General features: G+C 37.6%; 1 protein-coding gene across 3 annotated transcripts in view; it reads left to right on the plus strand.

The window, feature by feature from the left end:
- The window catches only part of micu1 (mitochondrial calcium uptake 1), a 77674-nt gene that overhangs the window by 41590 nt on the left and 14605 nt on the right, over positions 1 to 21479 (plus strand). For 2 of the 3 annotated variants that reach the window (XM_079440389.1, XM_079440390.1), the window contains exons 5-7: positions 1626 to 1669; positions 18037 to 18151; positions 19791 to 19873. In XM_079440389.1, coding sequence (XP_079296515.1) covers positions 1626 to 1669; positions 18037 to 18151; positions 19791 to 19873 — 242 coding nt within the window. Of the gene's footprint in view, positions 1 to 1625; positions 1670 to 1823; positions 1845 to 18036; positions 18152 to 19790; positions 19874 to 21479 lie in introns of all 3 variants that reach the window. The other variant, XM_079440388.1, reaches the window with a different exon arrangement.

Genomic DNA, 21479 nt, shown 5'->3' on the forward strand with positions numbered 1-21479 from the left:
AATCACTCAAACACATCAGTAATCGTTCAGTTCCTGTAGTGACATCTATAAATGTAAATGACTACAGGGATTCAAAGATGCGTTTATAAATAGGCTTGTTTATGTGTGATAAAAGCTCTCTTCAAAATATAGTGAGTTGCCTATTTAGTCAGAAAGTCCTCATAGGCACTTTACCACAGAGAAAGCCATTCCAAAACGTAGAGAGCATGATCCTGCATTTTGACCACATTCTAAAGCATCATTGCATGTATCTTTTGTAGAGAAAGCAATGTATTGAGACAAAATTAGGGGGGAAATAATTATCCAAGATGGTAGATAAAATGTCAAATATAAATACACGACTGATCAAAAGTGTGGGATAATTCAAATTAATTTTGTAATTTTTTTGGAAAGAAAACTTTTGTACTCACAAAGGATTAATTTATTTGATCAAAAATACAGTAATATTATTACAACTTAAAATAGCTGTTTTCTATTTTAAAATATTTTAAAAAGTAATTTATTGCTGTGATCAAAGCATATATACCTATATACATATATACATACATACATAAATATATACCTATATACCTATATACATATATACATATATACATACATACATATATACCTATATACATATATACATACATAGATATATACATACATACATATATACCTATATACATATATACATACATACATATATACCTATATACATACATACATACATACCTATATACATATATACATATATACATACATATATACCTATATACATATATACATACATACCTATATACATATATACATACATACAAATATACCTATATACATATATACATACATACATATATACCTATATACATATATACATACATACATGTATACCTATATACATACATACATATATACCTATATACATATATACATACATACATATATACCTATATACATATATACATATATACCTATATACATATATACATACATACATATATACCTATATACATACATACATATATACATATATACATACATACATATATACCTATATACATATATACATACATACATATATACATACATACATATATACCTACATACATACATATATACCTATATACATATATACATACATATATACCTATATACATACATATATACATACACACACACACCTTTTTGTGTTATTTTTTTGTTTTGTTTTGTTTAGCAAGGACCCATTAAATTGATCAAAAGTGAAACAAAGGCATTTTTAATGTTACAAAAGGTTTCTATTTTTAAATTGTTTATTGAACTTTCTGTTCATCAAACAATCCTGAAAAAAACACAACTGTTTTCAGCTTTGCTAAGAATAAGAAATGCTTCTTAAGCACCAAATCAGCATATTAGAAAGAAGGATCACGTGACACTGAAGACTGGAGTTACTGTATTTTTGATCAAATAAATGCAGTCTTGGTAACATAAGAGACTTACATTACAAAATCTTAATTATTCCAAACTCTACTGGTAGTATATAAAATCATTTAGTACCAAAATGTAGTCTTATAAAGTTGTATATTTTATGCAATATTTGTGCATGTTTTGGAACAGAGCCACTCTGTTTGACTGTCTTCCTCTCTGTCTCTCTCTCTCTCTTACAGACCTTGGTCTGGATCAGTTTATGGTGAAACGCTATGATGGAAAGGTAAGCAGTGAGATCTGTGTGCGTGTGCATATGTGGGCGAGTGAGTGGGAACCGAATAGTTACTTTGCTATTGTGCAGCTCGACAGAATGACGCAGGATGGAGACGTTTGTTCTCATTCACTCTTTATAAAAATCTTTCACTCTCTCTCCACAGAAACTCATCCACAGCTCAATCGTGAGCACACTTTGAGATGTTCACTCTTGTGCTGGCTAAAAAACTTGTTGCACACTTGAAACGTTTTGCATGACAAGTTACACAAACATTCTCATCAGGGCCATTTGTTGTCATTTATATCGCCATGCGTGTTTTCTGTAATTAACAAAAGTCTGATCTGCCTCCAATCTGCGCTTTTTGGTTCATTTTGCATGTCTTTGTTCTTGATGTCTCTAGGTTACAATCTTTAAACACACCTCCGCTGTGTCTACCTTTAAACATGTCTATCCTTGCCTCAAATACTTGGTCTCGCTGTTTCGTTTTGTCCTCTAATAACAGAATAGCACATATTTAGTCATTTTGGTCTATTCCAATAGTAAGTGTTGGGGAATCCATAGATTTTCAAGCTACACTGTAATTATTATTATTATTGACCCTTCGCAAAAACCCGCCCTCCTTAGTTACTGTTGCTATATCCGACAAGCCATGCTGCTCTCACACAACACATCATGTTCTCACGGAGTGAAACATACATTGCGGAGCAAAGAGGACACTGACAACATACCGACAGACAAGTCAGAGTAGGTTACTTTAGGTATGAAATATGGTCTCAGCTTTCAAATTTTGTCATTTGTTAAGAAATTCAAACATTATATACTGTTTTGTGGCACTTTAATGTGTTGTGACATATCGCTGTAGCGCCTCAGTTCAAGCGGCACATGAACCAATAATATTCTCATATTTACTTAAAAGCACAAAATAAACATGAATGAACATCAGAATGCATTTATAGTCAATTATCTGGTTTCAGGTGTGTTTGATAAAAGTTGGAGCTGAACCTGGCTTAAGAGCTGGTCACCCTACACTTTTTGTTCTGTTGACTTCCATTTATAAGTAAGTAAATGCAAGAGACAATGAACGCAAGCTCATTGGCATGATTCATGAAGCTAGCTGAACAAACCCAAGTTTCAGTGTGTGAAACAAAACAAATCTGACCTGGATTAGAACAGGTTCAGCGGGCTCACAAAGCTCGATTGTAAAAATTCTCTGTCAACTCAAGATTTTCAAAACCAACCCACATTTCCTCAAACTATACGTAAACTTACCTGGGTAAAAACCTTTGTGCAACAGGCCTCGGGTGAATTTTGCAGCGTTGTATGAAAGTGGAGTAGATTGCATATTATATTTTTAATATACTGTTTGTTGAATTATGCTTTTAAAAAAGACGCAGTCGTCACATTACGAAGGTGCAGCATCCATAGAAATATCAGGTGCTTAAAAGTCTAGTGTGACCATGGCTTTAGTCCACCAATATCATGCATAGTCTCAGTTGATGATTTTCACTGGGTTGTTTGTGTGGTTTCAGGACTTTGTCCCATTTTCCTTGTACAGGAAACAGACTCTTGTCTCCACAGTCATTAAGAGGGAACATTTGTCAAATGACCCGGTCAGAGAGCGACTGTCACAGTACAGGTGTACCTTTTAACAGGCTGATCTCTGGACTGGGCTGGGTCACTTAATGACTGTTTGTGCTGTTCGCACACACAATTTAACTAGGTGTATTTGTTTGCACATTACTAGTAATGAGTTGGTGAATCAGTCTCAGGTCAGGTGATGATAAATCACTCTTCAGTTTCTCACTGAAGTCTAATCACACAAGGTTTTATCTATCCACTGTACATGCAAGATGCATAACGTAAGGCCACACAGTTGCACTGTAACTACGCATGATTGTTGCTTGATCAGCTCTGTGTTTTTCAGGGGTGCAGTGATTTTTAGAGTAAATCTCAGCAACCTGTCAAGAACATGTCGAAGTCATATTTCACTCCAAAATCCAATAAATAAGAAACAATTTTTTTTCTTGTAAAAGAAACATGCAATTTCTGCTATTTAAATGGAATTAGACAAATAATATCTGTTTTTTAACAGATTTCACCAACACTCCCCTATCTGCTGTGGGTTGTACAAATACTGTAGATAGTCCCGCCCCTAAGCCAACCTCATTGGTTGAGCCTTTGGAGGTTTTAAACTTTAAAATTTTACTATGATGAATGTATCTTCCAAGTACCAGTTAGTTTTCATTAATACAGTACCGTGGCTACTGCTCTCATATGAAAAAGACTATGTAAGCTTATATCATCTGAAAGAGATCACATGATTATAGTTGTGTGGTAGTAAAAGTAATTGTGGTAGCTATTGCATTTAGGTGGAAACCATGGTAAAACCTTCTTTTCGTTCCTCAGTCCTGTATAAATAGATAAGGTCTTAGATTTATTACCTTTGTTTTTGTGCTATTTACTGACAAAATTCAATTTCCACGTTGTGTGATATTTGCCCTCTTTCCATTTCCCTCTGTCTCTTTTTATTCTCATTTTGTTCCCTTCGGTGTTGTTGGCCTTAGAGATGTGGAATATGTCTTGTTATTTCTTCATATATATTTCTGTCAAATGTCGTGGCTGGTTTGCTCCATACGGCCTCCTGGCAGGACTGCTGCATCCATCTCCCTGTCGTCGTCGTCTTCCACACTTCCTCGTGTCGCCATGGCCACTAAATCCTGGGTGGAGTAATGAAATTCCAGGAAGCTTATTTTTGCAAGTTAGTGCATGGGTGCACTATGCTAACAAACACTCGTGTAGTTGTTTTGCTTTCTGTGAGCGTGTGAACACACCAGCACTTTTAACCTTTTTGTTCATCATCCATCAACAGTATCTTGCAGGTCATCGCAGCTGGTGCTTTGCAAGTGTGACTTTCACAGCTAAAACGGGTTGTGTGTGTGCGTGAGAGAGAGAGAGAGAGTGTGTGCGTTCCCTTCAACCCATTTTAATGCACACAGGCATTTTACAAACACTATGTATGTTTTCCAACAATAAGACATTAGTGTTGGGGAAGCTACTTTGAAACTAGTTTGTCAAGATGAAACTACTAGTCAGTCTATCTATACATAATCATACTTTAAAGGGATAGTTCACCCAAAAATGAAACTTCTGCCATTAATTACTCACCCTCTTGTCGTTCTGAACCCGCAAGACCTTTGTTCATCTTCAGAACACAAATTAAGATATTTTGGATGAAATCTAAGATCTTTCTAGCATGCTCAAGGTCCAGAAAGGTAGTAAGAACGTTGTTAAATAGTCCCTGTGACATCGGTGGTTCAACCGTAATGTTATGAAGCTAAAAGAATACTTTTTGTGCGCAAAGAAAACAAAAATAATGACTTCATTCAACAGTTTCTTCTCTTCGCCACACGTTCATGAGATTAAACAACGCATGCGCTGGAGCCGGCGTTCTGACGTAGAACGTCCATCTCTCTTAGTTCATAATCTGTATACTCTGGTTCAAAATAAGTAAGGCTGGGCAAAAAGTCATCCTCTCTGTTGAAATCTTCAGATGTGTTTACAAAGACAATTTGATGTACAGCTTGCATCTTCCTCTGCTTGTAAACAAGGCGCAGCCCATCCGGGTTCTACGTCAGAACGGCGGCTCCTGCGTCAGCAGCATCACACGTGTGCATCGTGTACTCTTGTGAGAGAGTGTTAAAGACTGACATGGAAGAGAAGAAATTGCTGAGTGAAGTCATTATTTTTGTTTTCTTTGCGCATAAAGAGTATTCTCGTAGCTTCATAACATAACGGTTGAACCACTGGTGTCCCATGGATTATTTTAAAATGTCCTTTATTTTTGGGTGAAGTAACCCTTTGAATACATAATGCATTTACATAAAATACAATAAAACTATTATCACTGAATCGAAAATGTGATAAACCAATGCTATCTCACGGCTATTCGTACATATTTTACGAGGTGGCTAATTCGTACGACCTCACTCGTACGATTTAGTATGATTTTTCTAAACCCCAGTGACTGGTAGGGTTAGGTGTAGGTAATTCGTACAAATTCATACGAATTGGCAAAAATCGTATGAATTTGTACAAGTGAGGTCGTACGAATTAGCCACCTCGTAAAATATGTACAAATTGCCGTGAGATCGGGCTGGATAAACGGTTGCAGTTAAATATATTTGTTTACTTATAAAAATCCTAAATGTTGCACAGAAGCTTTTGGGAAAACTATTAGCAGTTTGTAAATGTGTGGTCACAGAAATTTTGGCGGCAAATCACTCAGAAGTCACATTCAAACCAAGAGGCTTTCTGTTGGTCACCGTGGGGAATCCGTCTGACCAACTTGAACCTATTACGAAATCTGCATGGGGAGATCTTTTGGACTCGCAAAATTCGCAATGCGTGGATTCCTATTGAAATGACTGGATTTCACCCTCAAAAGTATCAATGTAGAATTTAATTTAAAGTAAATGTGACCACACCTTAAAGTTGCTGAGTATAACTTGATATGAGAAATTTGCCGCTAGTTGTTGGGAAAACATTTGCTTCATAACTACTGTCACACTATTAAGTTAGTAGCGTATGGGAATTTCAGGAATCATAATTCTTCTTCAGATTCACAATAAAAGATCGTTTATATTTAAAGTTGATGTAGTTCATAACTTGAGGTTCATTTGCAAGATTTTCTCCATCTAGTTCAGTTAGTGAGTGAGTCATTTAGACCAATTCAAACCATAACTTATGAGTTCAAGACAAGATTTTTCAGTCTTTCGCATTAAATGACTCTTGGTTCCCAACCTTAGTAGCATCACTACTTGTAGCTGATTGCTCCCCTACACTGATAATATGTAATTATCTGTATGAACATGTAACTGTATATCTATGTTAAATCTCTTTTAACACATTAATTCATTGTTCCTCTAGGCATCAAGATGTCCTGCATCGTTTTTTTTTTTTTTGTTTAGTTTTTTCGAGGATATAATTGTTTTGTGGTGACAGTGATTAATTTGTGCTCTTTCGGCTCTTTCTGTGTCCATCTAACCAATAAACCCCATCATTCTCTCCTCTGCCATCTTTTTACTTCTCCATCCATCCCTATGGACCCCCCTCCCCCTTTCTATGCACCCCTCCCTCTCTGCAGGACTTCTGGCAGGTATGGGGCGTGTGCCAAGTGCATGGGACTGCGTGTGTGTGAATGCGTCATTTAGCCTCTGTGGCAGCTCTACTGGAAATTTCACTAGACTTCTTAATCCTTCTCTCTCTCTCTCTCTCTCTCTCCTTCTTCTTCTCCTTGAGTTGTCAGAGAGGAAATCCACATAAGTTCCCAGATGTGGAGCTCTGGCCAAACAATGCATTAAAATCCTCTAGATTTCATTAAAAATCACTGGATGGGTAATAAAACTCGGCCAGGCTGGGTCAGATGAGCGGAAGAGCTTTAGCTCAGCAGAAAAGAGAGATTTGAATAGTATGACTACAGCAAAGGAGGAGTAAAGTTACTGACAGTGCGTTTTCCAAAAGAGCAGAGTGGAGAGAATATCAGGCTGGATCAGATGGCATATGGCCAGATGGTAGTTGTAGCATCAGGGGTGTTTTCTGTTACGTCCGGAGTCCAAAAAAAAACTATCAGTGGCAAGTGAATTGTGAAATTTCATGGCCATAAATGTTTCTTACTTGCCATGAAGTTGTATTATTTTTTTGCGAAAAATGAATTTTTGTTCAAATGTTTAAAACATTAATTTGGATAAGAACTCCTCTCATAAGAAGTCACTTTTGCTCACAAAGGCTGCATTTATTTAATATAAATGTACACAAAAATATTTTTACATTTACATTTCTTAAATCTTAATGACCCCAAACTTTTGAGTGTATGTATCAGTTTTCCTTTGCGTTGTATAACAGCTCTTTAAACTATAGCTGTTTTTTAAAAGTTGCCTTTTTCTCTTTGGTAGAGACAATTTGACCCTGATTATGAAATATGTAACAAGGCATACTTCTTGTACATGATCTTTATTTAGCTAGCTAGTTTAAAAAAAAAAAAGGTCTTGGTGAGAGTAAATATTTGACACGTTTGCACACACTTGCAGTTGTGTGTCATTTCTGTGGCTCTTATGCACCAAAGAGAGTTGTAAAATAAAGAAATGGTCTAAAGAAACTGTAAGTGGTGTTACCAGGATGTTGCTATATGTGAGTATTCTGGTTGGTTGCTATGTGGCCGCTTACTAGCCGAAGTCAAAAGAGCCCATTTCCAAGTCTCTATGATATTCTGATCTAGATATGGCGCAGGCCCCTCCTTCATTTGTAAGTCTATAGAATCTTTAGCCAAGTGAAAACCATAAATCAGAATGCTCCTCACAAAACACAATTAGAGATATCTTTCATTTAAAATCTCTAACCAGCAGGAGTAATAGTATGTTTTCCTTAGCAAACACTTCTAATGACTGTTTCTAAACAGCTTTCTCAGTCCACTCCCGTCTTCTGCCATTGTTAGATCAAACAGGTAGTTCCAGCCCAAACTCACGCCATTGGTTGAGCCAGAAGTTATGTCAAACCACCCCAGCAAACAAAACAGTTTGAAACCGCAACAGTGTTTACACACAAAGTCAATGACTTACTTAAAGTATCTGCATATTAAATTGCTATTTTAACATTGACAAGATTTGACCTTTAAAGTGCCCCCAATATGGATTTTTGAAAATCCCAGACACAAATACTGCATGTTCAGACCCATCTAGACAGGAAAACATATATGTGCACACATATACGCTCAGTATGCACCACACCCCAGTTTGTGCAAGACCTTCCCAGGACATCAAGGCAGTGATAAGCACTTTGAATTAATGTGAATTGAGCTGGAAGATTCTGCCAGTCCGTTCTGCTGACGCCCATCCGTGTTACCCACACGCTCAAGGTCTAAGCGCGTGCACATGTGCAGTGTACTGTTATGGAATAGTGTTGAGGGAGGCCAGGTGTTATCTCTCCCTGCTGAATTATTGAGCGTAGAGACTCTTCTTTGTGTGCCTTAAAGAGAAAGTAAGAGTGCGTGTTATGTGCATGCATGTGCAAATGCTCATGTTTATGAATAATGCAGCACTGGGTGTCAGAGCAGTGAGCCATAGGCCTTAGTCAGGGTAGCGCCATATTTGATTTTAGATGAGAATAGATGCGAGGCTCGGAGGGATGGAAGTACAGTGTGCTCAATACTGTTTTCTGCCAGTATGGCAACTGTTCAGCTGGAGAAACTTTTAGTAGACAAAAGCGCCATAAAACACTTAAGTTTTGAAAGTTACATAAGATAGAAGAAATCATAAATCTTTCACGTCCTCCTTTTCAACTATATGAAATTGAATATGGCGTCCACCATGTTGCACATGTAAAAAAAAAAAGACTTTTTACTTTTAAATGTTTTGTTTAATGTGCTACTTGACGTTTCTCACTCTGCAAACACTCTCAAAGAATTTTTGAACAGAGTCAACCCTGAATCCATCCTAGTTTTAACCTAAAGCAAGCTTTAAAAAACGATATAGTCTGTGGTGACAGCACTCTGGTATTGAATCGAGTTTGTATTTGGTACTATAGACAGAGTAGTATTTATTATTATTATTATTTAATATTGAATTACTAAAGAACCAGTGTAGTTTACATCCCAAGACAAGTATGGAATGATGGTCTAATGATCATTATTGTCATTTATCTGAATAGTATCAATTCAGTGGCTAATTGAATTGTCTCATTCTATTATTATTATTGAGTACATTTTTGGTCTCACAGGAAAGAGTTATCAAGTGGATCTCACAAAACCTGAAAAGAACATGTCAGGGTTGTTTTTCATCTCAAAAATCAAAATAAATATATATACATTTTTTAATGACCATTAAGATTTTTTTCTAGATTTAGCATTTCCATGACAATCTCCCCAAATTTCACATATTATGTGTAAGAATTTCTTAATTTTATTTGTAAAAAAATATATATATATATATACTGTGTGTGTATATATTAGTTATAGGATAAATTGTGCTTTATTGTCATGAAAAATGTCACAATTTGAAATGTCTTAATAGTCCTTCAAATAGGCTCAATTTTGTTTTGTCTGTGTTATTTCTTTTACTTTTGATTTTGGGATGAAATGTGACCAGTATCTGATCTCTGGCAACTCAAAAAGACGAATGTTCCTCCTCTCTGTCTCTGTCTCTCTCTCTCTTTTGCTGTCTCTCTTATGGAGGCGGCCTGTGCCTGTGCTTTAGATCTGTGCATGAATGCCTGTGACTGACTGGCTGCAGGACAGGCTGCTAGTGGGATGGGGTAGAGCTGGCGTTATGTAGCGCCCCCTGCCTGCGCTCGGTGACAGCACAGTTTGCCCTGGATCCAGGAACACATTCTCCCTTCCTTTAATTTCTGCTCACTGGGCCTAATACTGCATGAACACCAAGCACACAGCATGAGTTGACTAACGTTGGGTCAAAGGTTATGTTGTTTTGGACAATCCCTCCAACTCTGTAGGTTCCGCTGTGTACTATGATGCCACCGTGATCATGTGATGGATGGTAGGTGGTGGAGCCTGCTATGTGTGGGATGCTGATAGGGCTGCCACCATGGAAACCAGACTGATGTCCCGTGGCTGACCTTGTTTTGACCTTTTGGTTCAGCAGGTGCTTTCAATGGACAACCTTGGAGAAGTGTGAATCAGACAGTAATACATGTACACTTCACTCTGAATTTGGTTTACATTTGTCACATTTAAAGTTGATAATACACCCAAAAATTTAAATCATTTAACGTCATTACAAACCTATGGGACACAAAAGAAGAAATTTTGAAGAATGTTCACACTTCTCTTTTCCATATAATGACAGGCTGTGAAGCTCCACAAAGGACAAAATAGCACAACAAAATCCTCATAGAAGTAGTCCATATGACTTGTGTGTTATGTTTCAAGTCTTCTTAAAGTCTTATGTTTGTATGAGACCAAAATTTTAGTTAAATCTTTTTCTTCACCGTAGCTCTCAGATCTGTGACATTAAAAACATTATGTGGTTACAAGAAAAGCAAGAAAGAGTAGAGTCATTGACGACAAATCTGCTGTGACGAAGGTGCCATAGAATGGAAAACTGTATTTACCTTGGCCTAGTTGAATAATAAGAGTTCTGTACATGGAAATGACATACCATGAGCCTCAAACACCATTGATTCCTCCTCCTTATGTAAATCTTGTGAATGCAAAAGGTGAATTAGAACATAACACCAACTGTGATGTTACAGTTGGGATCACTAATAGCTACGCCCCCAACATTTGCACAAACCCGCCTATGTTCTATGCCAGCCACCAGCCAAACCTGCACAGCTGAACCATCAGAAGTTCTGCCATTATTGTGAAGAAACAAGTGAGGACAACAGCGAAAATGGCAGATCGTGGAAATAAATGTTATGTTCCAGGCCGTGCAGGGGATGTGAAGTGCAGGGATGGGTTGGTGTCTGTATTCAGAAAGGCATGGAAAGCAAATAACATGTTCTAATAAAATAACGCGAGCCACTAAAGGGACATGGTTAGCTCCTTGCTAGCGGTAGTCTGTTACATTACAGTACGTAAGATTTCACTTACCACATAAACAGAGTAAGGAGAGTTGACTGAGGACGATGGCGAATGATTTGCACATCCTGAGCACCACTGACAAGTCAACCTTTATTTATATAGCGCTTTTAACAATACAGATTGTGTCAAAGCACTTAACAGTATCAAATTGTAGCTAGTGACGTGAGCCACACTGTGAAACAGCCAATCAGAGCAGAGCTCAACATTATTATTCATGGCCCTTCCAAATAAGGTAATAACAGACCATTTAATTCTAGGGAGATATCCTAGGGTTGTAAATGGACATATAAAACCGTTTCTGGAGAATATTTACCCTTACTTAAACCATATACCTTCTATGTAGATATCAGAGAACAACTTAAAATATTGTATCAATGCATTCTATGGCACCTTTAAAAGAAACCTCAACCTAAATGTCTTAAAGTTTCTCTTACAAAGCTACAAAGAGTCATATGGACTACTTTTGGGGTATTTTGTTGTAATTTTTGGAGCTCGACACTCGACAGATTCTTTCCCCTTTTACTTTTGTGTTCATTGGACTATAATGTTTTTTTGTTAGTTTTTTTGCATCAAATTTGACTTGATACTGAAGTAATAGTGCAGTTTACATCCTGAATCTGGAATGGGTCTAAATGATCAGTATTCTAATTTGTATATTTTCAATTCAGTGTATGTATGGGTTTATTTGGCACTTGTAGTGACTGTATGAATTAGTGTAGTGGATGTGTCCAAACTGAGCTTTGTGTGGTGCTATTCTGTGGTCCTATTTTATTTCCTTTTTTTTTTTTTTTTCAACACACTCTTAAGCCCGGTACACCCTAAGCTGACGGTCGGCCGCCAGGCAGTTTTTGTTCGTCGGCCGACAAAGTTTTCTCAGTGTGTTCTGCGCCGTCAGCTGAAGTTGGTCCTCGTCGGCTTGTTTTCAACATGTCGGAGCTCGTCAGTCAGTCGGGCCATCTGATTCATTCTGATTGGCTGTTCAGCTGCCGAATCAGTGCGCGAGAAAAAACCCTACTTGGCCGTCGGGAGCGTTGGCTTGGTGTGTCAGGACAACTTTGGACCAAGACGCTGACGACGTCGGCCGACCCCGCAGTCTGCTTTCGTCGCCGCTAGTTCGTCGACGTCGGCTTGGTATGTACCGGGCTTTAAAGATAAAGTGCCGTTGCAGCATTGTTTGTGAAGTGTGGGTTCATCCAGATCTGAATCTGGAGTGAGATCTGAGACTTCACAAACACATCCATCTCTCTGTTATCTGAGCTCTGGAACTAAAGAAGCAGAAGCACTGATAAATTATAACAACTTTGTTAAATTACAATGCCACAGAACAGCCGACATTACACACACAATACAATGCCTGGCCCTAACACAAAGCAATATGGGATGTTGATGCCATATCTCAGTTCAGGCGATTGGCAGCATAAAGCTTCCTTTGGGAAACCAGCACCTGTGAAGTGTTTCCAAATGTCCCACAGAGACACAGAACGATCTTACTTCCAGTGCTACCTGCATACGGCAAACTGCTGCACAGCTCTTGCCAAATATCAGAGGGGAACAAGAATGAAGCAAGCTGAACATAATAACCAGACAGAAAAAAAACAACAATAAAAATGGGCCTACATAAACCTTTTTTTTCAAAACAGCTTGTTTGTTGAAAATAGAGCTAATGGTATTTCCAGCTAGGCTACTCTCAGAAAAAAAGGTACAAAAGCTGTCACTGGGGCGGTACACTTTCAAAAAGTACTAACAACATGTAAAATGTAAGTACTGATATGTACACTTCAGGTAGTAATATTTACATTTTAGGTTCTAATATGTAACCTTGAGGTATTTATATGCATAAATAAGGTACCAAGGTGTACCTTTTGAACGGGTCATGTCCCAGTGACAGCTTTTGTACCTTTTTTCTGAGATGGATAACTGATGTACCTATAATGCAATCGCCACAGACCCGTGATTGTTTACAAGCCCGACCGAACTTTTCTGGAAACCTTTGGCCAGATTTTGTTCGAAATGACAAGCAATTTGTTCTTCGATACTTCTTGAAGCCTTAATATGCCTCAGTCAATTCTGCTGTGGTCCATCTAACGAGAACATGTCCTATGGACATCCACCTAAGAACAAAAACAAGCTGTAGAACAAGAAGCGGAATTATAAATGTTACTAAAGCTCTACTTTTAACATATTTTAACTAACAAGAACATTTGGAGAACTCCTAAGGTACTAACAGGACTGCGCTGACGGATCTGTCCAGACTTTCCATTGGCCTGCTTGCTAGCGCTTGGACACAGAACAGAAAGTAGTTGGTCAGTGCTTGCTCTCCCTATCCTCTCCACATAAACAGTGGCACTCAAGATTAATCGGGCTGTCGGAGTCAAATGATTGTAACCTTTTAAATGAAAGTTAAATATGGAGGAGTGTCTGGCCCTGCCAGTTTTGCCTCTGCAGCAGCTCACAGATTTAGACCCGAGACATCTAAGCCTTTATCCACTCTAAAGAAGTATTCACAGTGAGGGCAGTTTGGAATTACAGAGCTACATGAAGTCATTCGGTTTTTATTTAAATGACAGACCAGTCAGAAGAAGCTGGGAGCGGGGCAAGCATCGCAGGCATATTGAGTAGGAACTGTAACATTTATCATGCTATAGTGCCTCTTTTAAGCATTTTAAGCTGTCTTATATTTTGTAAGATTGAGTGTTTTCATGGTAGCCATTTTGGTGTGGCCTTAAGTTTCACTGGAAAGTGGGGCTTTATATCGATTCCTGAATAATTGCAATTTATTAATTAATTGTCACTTGTCTGTGATTTAAAATTTAGTCATCATGAGCATCAAATTTGTATATTTTACTACAATAGTTTGCAATTGATAATAATATGGGGAATTACAAAAACGTGTCTAGCCTTGAATAAATAAAAGATTTATCAACATAAAAAAAAAAAACGTATGACAACTGTCCTTGTGATAACTTTTACTGTAATGAGTTTGCTGAAGTATTACATGTGGTTTAGAATGTCCTGCCACACATTTTTCACTTCGTTGTCGGTGCAAATATAATTTGTAATAGTACGTTTATGTTGAGGATGTAGCTGATTAATATTATGTAAGATGGGCTTTAGTAAGCTAATTAGCAAAGTGGTACAAACAGCTGTTCTGCTCTTTCAGCTCAAGTGGGTCAGTGTAGCCAGCGTCAGCTGAATCATCTACAAACATTATTTCATTGTTAATGTCTTATTTTTTTTCTTGACATATTTTCATTAGCAGTGTGCAGTAAAAATGTTTAATTATCTTAAAGTAACTCATCTTTGTTATCATTGATGAAATAAAAAAAAAACCTTCATTAACCAACTTTTCTGTAATTAGAGTAACAGCAAGTGCTGCTTGTTTCAGAACAAAATATGACTAAACAGACTAAATTATTTGAAATGTGGAGCAAAAAATTCACCAGTAGAGAATTCCTGTGTGTGTGTGTGTGTGCGTGTGTGTGTGTGTGTGTCCTAACAAGCAAACCAGTACATTTTTTCCTCATGGGGACATTTTCTTGGTCCCCATGAGGAAAAATGCTTATGAATCATACAGAATGAAGTGTTTTGAAATTTGGTGTGAGGGGTTGCTTTAGGGTAAGGCAATAGAAATGATAGTTTTTACCATCAAAATCTACAGTGATGGCACACACTAGAGGGCTCATCAAATCAAACACTGAGCTGCCAACAATTTCAAATGTATTCTAGCAGTGATAGAGTTTATATGGTTAGAAATATCATAAAAATGGCTCCAGGGGACCAGAGTTTTACACATTTTTACACTAATGCCAATAATTTAAAACAAGTTTGGAGCAGCCTAAAACTTTTCATGCCCAGTTTGATATGATCACCAATGAGAGCTGTGTGAGCTCTGAATGCGTCTTTGGGTTCTCTGGCTGGAGGAGCTTGATAGAAGCTCCTCCAGCCATTAAATACATAGAGCTGCCTGCTTAAAAGCTTTTCAATGCTTTCTTTCTTTCTTTCTTTCTTTCTTTCTTTCTTTCTTTCTCTTTTTTGCCACACCACCCACATCCTTTTTCATTTTCCTCAGCAGAGACTGTCTGGGAAGGTTCACCTCACATGCTTCCCTGGTTCTCCATGCTCAGAGTTTAGCATAGTGTGAACACATCCTGCTGAGCACCCTTTCTTAGTGTTGTTATGATACCAGAATTTAAATAAATGATGAAATTTCGTCATTTTACATCCAGATTGTGGATACTGAATTGAGTTGGTACCTTCTTTTCTTTTCTTTTTTCTTTTATTTATTTATATAGCACTACTAAAAGAACCCCAAGGGTTACCCACAGTGCTTTACATAAAAGCAAACGACCAAAACAACTTCACACACAAACAATCTTACAATCACATAGTTTAACTCCCGTAAGTGTTACTGGTACCTGGTGTTACTGATGCTGTAGAAAGACTTTTGGTTACACTTTATTTTAAGGTGTCCTTGTTACAGTGTAATTATACATTTAAGTACTGAGTAATATTAATCAACTACATGTACTTACTATATGGTTAGGGTTAGGATTAAGGTTACATGCATGCAATTAAAAAAAGGCCTCTAACACTAGCTTTCTCGTTTCTATTTTATCTACTTGTTTTCTTTTTGTTATATGTATGTGCATGTTTTGATTGCTTCTATTGTCATCATTTGTAAGTCGCTTTGGATAAAAGCATGTCAATGTAATTGTGCATAATTATTGTTATTATAATAGTAAGTACATGTAACGTGTAACAAGGACACCTTAAAATAAAGTGACCACACTTATTATAGTTACGTTTTTGGTACTAAAGTGCCAGTGCGTTTGACATCCCTACTATTAACATTGGAGAAGACTGAGTGTCTCTTGGGTGACAGCAGGGGCAGAATAAGCCCAGAGCATTCACACACACACACACACATACGCACACACACACAAGTTGGCTTTTGCCAGCTTCTACTACAGCTCTGGTCCACTTGGAGCAGTTTCAGAGCAGTACAAAAAATAACCTGTATTCACCTTGTCCCCAGTACACACACATTTGACCCTCCAAATTCACAGAGAAAACTGCCGAAAAGCAAATCACTTATGCTAGATTTTACATGTTAATAAACCAGGGGAGTTATGAAGATTCAGCGATTATTATTTGGTTGGTCATGTGATTTCAGCATGGCGCTACCATGAGAGCTTTTATTTGGCCACTGATATGAAACTTCTCCTGATATGAGTGGAAACTATTTAAATAGTTTGGTCAAAATTACTATTTATATATTAAGATAACGTGAGTAGTATTTAGTCGGTCATGTGGTTTCAACAATAAATTGAGTTGAAATAGTATTATTGTGGTGAGAAAGAGCAGCGTGATATAACAGATATAACAGAAGTTGCCTGGGTTAAAGGTTCATTATTCCAAAATATTTGATTTGCAGAATGTTGAGTCTGATGTTCAGAAATTAGTATTGCTAAGAAGAGTTTCAGTGGGAAATCTTATTTCGTGATTTTGATCTACTGATGCTAAAGTGAAGATGGAGGCATGTATCGTGTGTTATCGGCTTGTATCATGTCGTCACAAAGGGAGTGTGTGTTCAGCGGGAAGTATGCTGCATAAATGTGTTTTTGTGTGTTAGCATGACGTGAAAAGGGCTGGATTTGGGTGTTTGCAATGGTGTGTTTTTATACACTTATGGTGTGTGGTGGGCCTGCTTGTCTACTCAATGGTCAGGTTGTTTTAATCCGTTCTTTCTTCCCCTTTACTCACTGATGGGATCCACCCCAGACAGAGGTAACATGATACATCGGCAGAAACTGAGCTCTGGCATGCTATGTGTGTGTGTGTGTGTGTGTGTGTGTGTGTGTGTGTGTACTTCCACACTTGAGGAATTCTGATTCTTTCTGTCTTTCTATGCCAAAAACAGGTAGAAAACTGTGTTCACACCACTGTGTGGAGTCACCTTCGGTCATGCTCATAAAATGTGAACCAGTTTACTTCAGAAATGTCAAAAACAGTGTGATCTTGCGATTTGTGAAGCGAAGTCAGTGATTGTAGCACTTACTATGTTGTTCAATATGGACATATCTCAAAAACATAGTAAGCTGCCTATACAGCATTCTTGATCATCATATTAGGCACCTTTATCGCATGCTCTTTAGGTGTGCACCTATATGTTAAGAACTGCAGTTAAGGTAGTCAGCTCACTTGATTCAAACATTTGAACACACATGTGATTCTGAAAATGCTGACATTTAGGTAGGAACCACACTTCATTTGAGCATTTGAAGACTCATGTGAAAAATGTTGTTGAGGTAGTCACTGTCTTGATTTAAACATCTATGATGACCAAAAGCGCTGTTTAGGTAGAATCCCACTTGATTTATGACCAAATGGCCACACATTTGATGCTCAAAAATGTTGTTATAGGTAAGCAACCCACTTGATTTTCCCACCTTGATTTGATTGATTGAACATGCTTGATGTCCAAAAATGCTGTATAGGTAGGCAGCTCTTGGTTTTCAAACATGTGCTGATCTATAAGTGACGCTTATGAAATGTCTGTTTTGACACCCTTTTCATGATGTTTTATTTTTGCTTGTGTCTTGTATGACTCTGGATCACTTGCATGATTCTACTGTGCTGTGTCAGTGTTAGCATGCTAGTTCCCTTATCTCTGCTGCTCTGTTCAGACTCTGTGGAGCTCAGCTCAGGACTCAGATGCTCCATTTAGTGTTCAGGAGAAGCATTGCTGACTCTCTCTCCTCTGTTTCTCTGTGGGCACCTGTAGAAGATCTCTCAGGACAGAGAGAAGTTTGCCGACGAGGACAGCATTTTCTACACACTGGGGGAGTGTGGACTCATCTCTTTCTCTGACTACATCTTCCTCACAACTGTCCTTTCCAGTAAGTGTTTTGATTGTGTTTTGTGTATTTCCTTTATTTATTTTTAAAGATTAGTTTTGGTGAAAAGGGCTGGATGATACGAGAGTGTAGAGCAGACATGAAATGAAGTGGGAGAGAGAGAGGGGGGGGGGGGGGGGGGGGGGGGGGGTGTGTGTGATCGGGAAATGCCCTCGAGCCGGATTCGAACTCGGGACGCCCGTAGCGCAATGGCGTTTTAGGTCGATGCACTGCAATCGGCACCAACGTGTATTTCTTTTTTTTTTTTTAAATTGTTTTGCTAGCTATTATGACAGTGTTGTTAGACTTAATACTGACACCTACTGGTGTGGATGAAGCATCATAAAAGCAAATGTTTGCGCTTTGTCACCTGGTAGTTTAATCCGCAACTAGAAGTTTATGATAATAGGGTTATGAGGAAAAAGTGAGCAGTATTGGGTCATGTGGTTTCAACACGGCTGCCACCATGATGGTGGAGCACCCTTACGTTAGTCTCAGCCTCAGACATCATGGACCGCTGGCTGAACGTCTGATGCATACGGCACACTTAGCTGGAAACACTTCGAAGTTTTGAAGTCACCATCGGATTGGTTATAAATTATACAGGATTTCTTTACCGTTCCGCCTGGAAACAAAGATGCCGTGACACCAAACCCCCTCACGAAAGAAGAAAGCCGTCGTGTTTACAAATGTGGCGACGAGCGCTTGTCAGGATCAACTAAACAGGATCAACGTTTGTGGCTTAGAACCTTTAAATTATGTCTGAGAGTTTTACACACCGGTCTGTTATTGTGATGACATTTCCACGCCCCGAAACATGACACAGCACAAAACGAAACGTGATTGGTTGCTTTACCTGTCAGTCATATGGCCTCTTGGGTGGGCCTTGGCAATTCAAAGCGGCCAAGGTTCCCAGACCTTCTGCCATCGGTCTGAAGGTCTGGCTACGCGAGACTACCCTTATATAGAAGTAAAGAGCTTTTATTAGGCCTCTGATATAACTGAATCTTTTTTTTGATGGGAGTATAATTTTTTTTCAAAATTTTAACTGAAATGACTGATAAGAGTGAAATACGTTTTTGTTTTTTTACATTTCTTTTTGAAATTTCACATGCTGAATATGAAAATCACATTACTTTTTGTGTATCATTAACAACAGTTTAACATAAACAGTTACCAAAAGTGCTTCGTCCAAAACTTCAGAAGTGTATGCTGGAGGATTTTTGTCTTTTATGACAATGTTCTGGAATGTTCCAGAAAGCACTAGAATATTCCAGAATGTTGCAGACATTTCTAGAATGTTCCCATCCTTGCAAAAGCAAAATATCTTTTAAAAAACATGCACAATTAGTACAAAAAATTGTATCTGTACTAAACCAGTGTTTCATAATTAATGATACAATTCTAAAATGTACCTAAATATTTACCAAAATATTGATGCTTTGTAAAATATTAATATTACAATAATAATTACCACCACAGAATTACAGAAGAACCATAAAAAATGTAAGTAAAACCAATTTTTGTCACATTGTGTAATATTTTTTTAACTGTTAAGAAATGCAGAAATAGCATCTGTGTGTTAGTGAAAGTAAATGCTGTCACATCTTTGGGTTGCAAACTCTGTTTTGTCCCTTTGCAGCTCCTCAGAGGAACTTTGAAATCGCCTTCAAGATGTTTGACTTGAACGGAGACGGGGAAGTCGACCTTGAGGAGTTTGAGCAAGTAGGTGAACACAAAGACCTTCATTTTATTAGTACACTGTCAGAATTAATTTTTTTTTTTTTGCAAAATTGTTCCTTGAGGGGTACAACAGCTTGTGACTTGTTTCCTCAAAGGGACATCTTGGTACCTTATTTCTCCTAAAAGTTTCATAGCAGCACTGTGAGGGTACATATTACTATTCTAAGTAATTTAGGGGTAGATAAGGGGTACAAAGTTGTCCCTTTCATTGTGTACTATCCCAGTGACAAGCTGTTACTGCACCTATAGGTACAACCTTTATTGTAGCCAAAGGTGTTTTTGCACAATTTTTTTCTGAGAGTGTAGTGGTCGTTTGAGTATTTTGTTTACACGTGTGTTTTCAGCTGCTTGTTTAGCTCACGTTTGCCCCTCAGGCTACATTTTCCTTTCATTTGCAAAGTCACTGTGAGTCATTCACCTGGTAGTATCAGGTCTTTCTCTTTCCCAAAGCATTCTGGGTATATGCAGTGGCTGTTGGTAAACACACAGTATGTGCTCATCCATGCAAATATAATCGCCACATCAAAGGGAATATATTTAATGCTCTTGTCTGTGGACATGGATCTCCAGTAGTCAGTCCATGGATCTAGAGCTGAGACAACTGGAGGGTCAAAGGCTCAGAGCATAGTACATTGCCTGTTTGTTGACCCGGGTTTTAAGTTTAGTTAGAAATGTAAATGTAAAAACAAATTACCAGTGAAAATAGAGTTGCTTATCAAATAAGTTCTGTTGAAACCACATTATTAAGTGTCATTGGCATAATCTTTGGTTTCGCCTTCAATTTGAAGTCAACATGAAATCACATTGACACTATTTACTTTGTTAATGTATGTTCATAGACTTTTTGCAATATGTACAAAAATAATTTTTGTTCCACCTCTAAAATGATTTTCCTTTATTTGATGAATTCTTTATTCAGTAACACTTTATTTTGATAGTCCACTTTAGACATTCTACTAACAGCAAGTAACTTTGCAACTACATGTCAACTAGCAGTCATTAGAGTATTAGTAGACTGTCTGTTTATTATCTCCTAACATTTTATTTGATGGGTCCACAACATACAACATACTGACTATGAGAAACTTTGCAAGTATGTCAACTTATTCTACTAACCCTAAACCTACCCTACTGAGAGTTAGTAGACATGTAGTTGCAAATTAATGAGAATTAGTTGACATGTAGTTGCAAATTAATGAGAATTAGTTGACATGTAGTTACAAAGTTACTTATAGTTAGCAGAATGTCTAAAGTGGACTATCAAAATAAAGTGTAACCCTTCATTCTCTTATTGATTATTTAACAACTACTTTTCACAAGCTGATTGATGACTGATAGATAACTGCTGTTTGATATAATTACATTTATTATTTTATACAATTAAGCTCATTAACCTAAATATAAGCTACTTAAACGTTGCCAATAAGTTGTGTGTTAATAGAATGTGCGGTCACAGGCAGGGGTTTATCACAGATCATCCCATTGAAGAATTTAAGGTTAGAGCTATATGTTTTAGAAAACAAATTTTACTCCCTCTCATAACATCAATCTTTTAAAATGCTACACTTAGACTCTATTAAGGGAATAT

This window comes from Barbus barbus (assembly GCF_936440315.1).
Source record: "Barbus barbus genome assembly, chromosome: 18".
NCBI classification, from domain to species: Eukaryota; Metazoa; Chordata; class Actinopteri; order Cypriniformes; family Cyprinidae; genus Barbus; species Barbus barbus.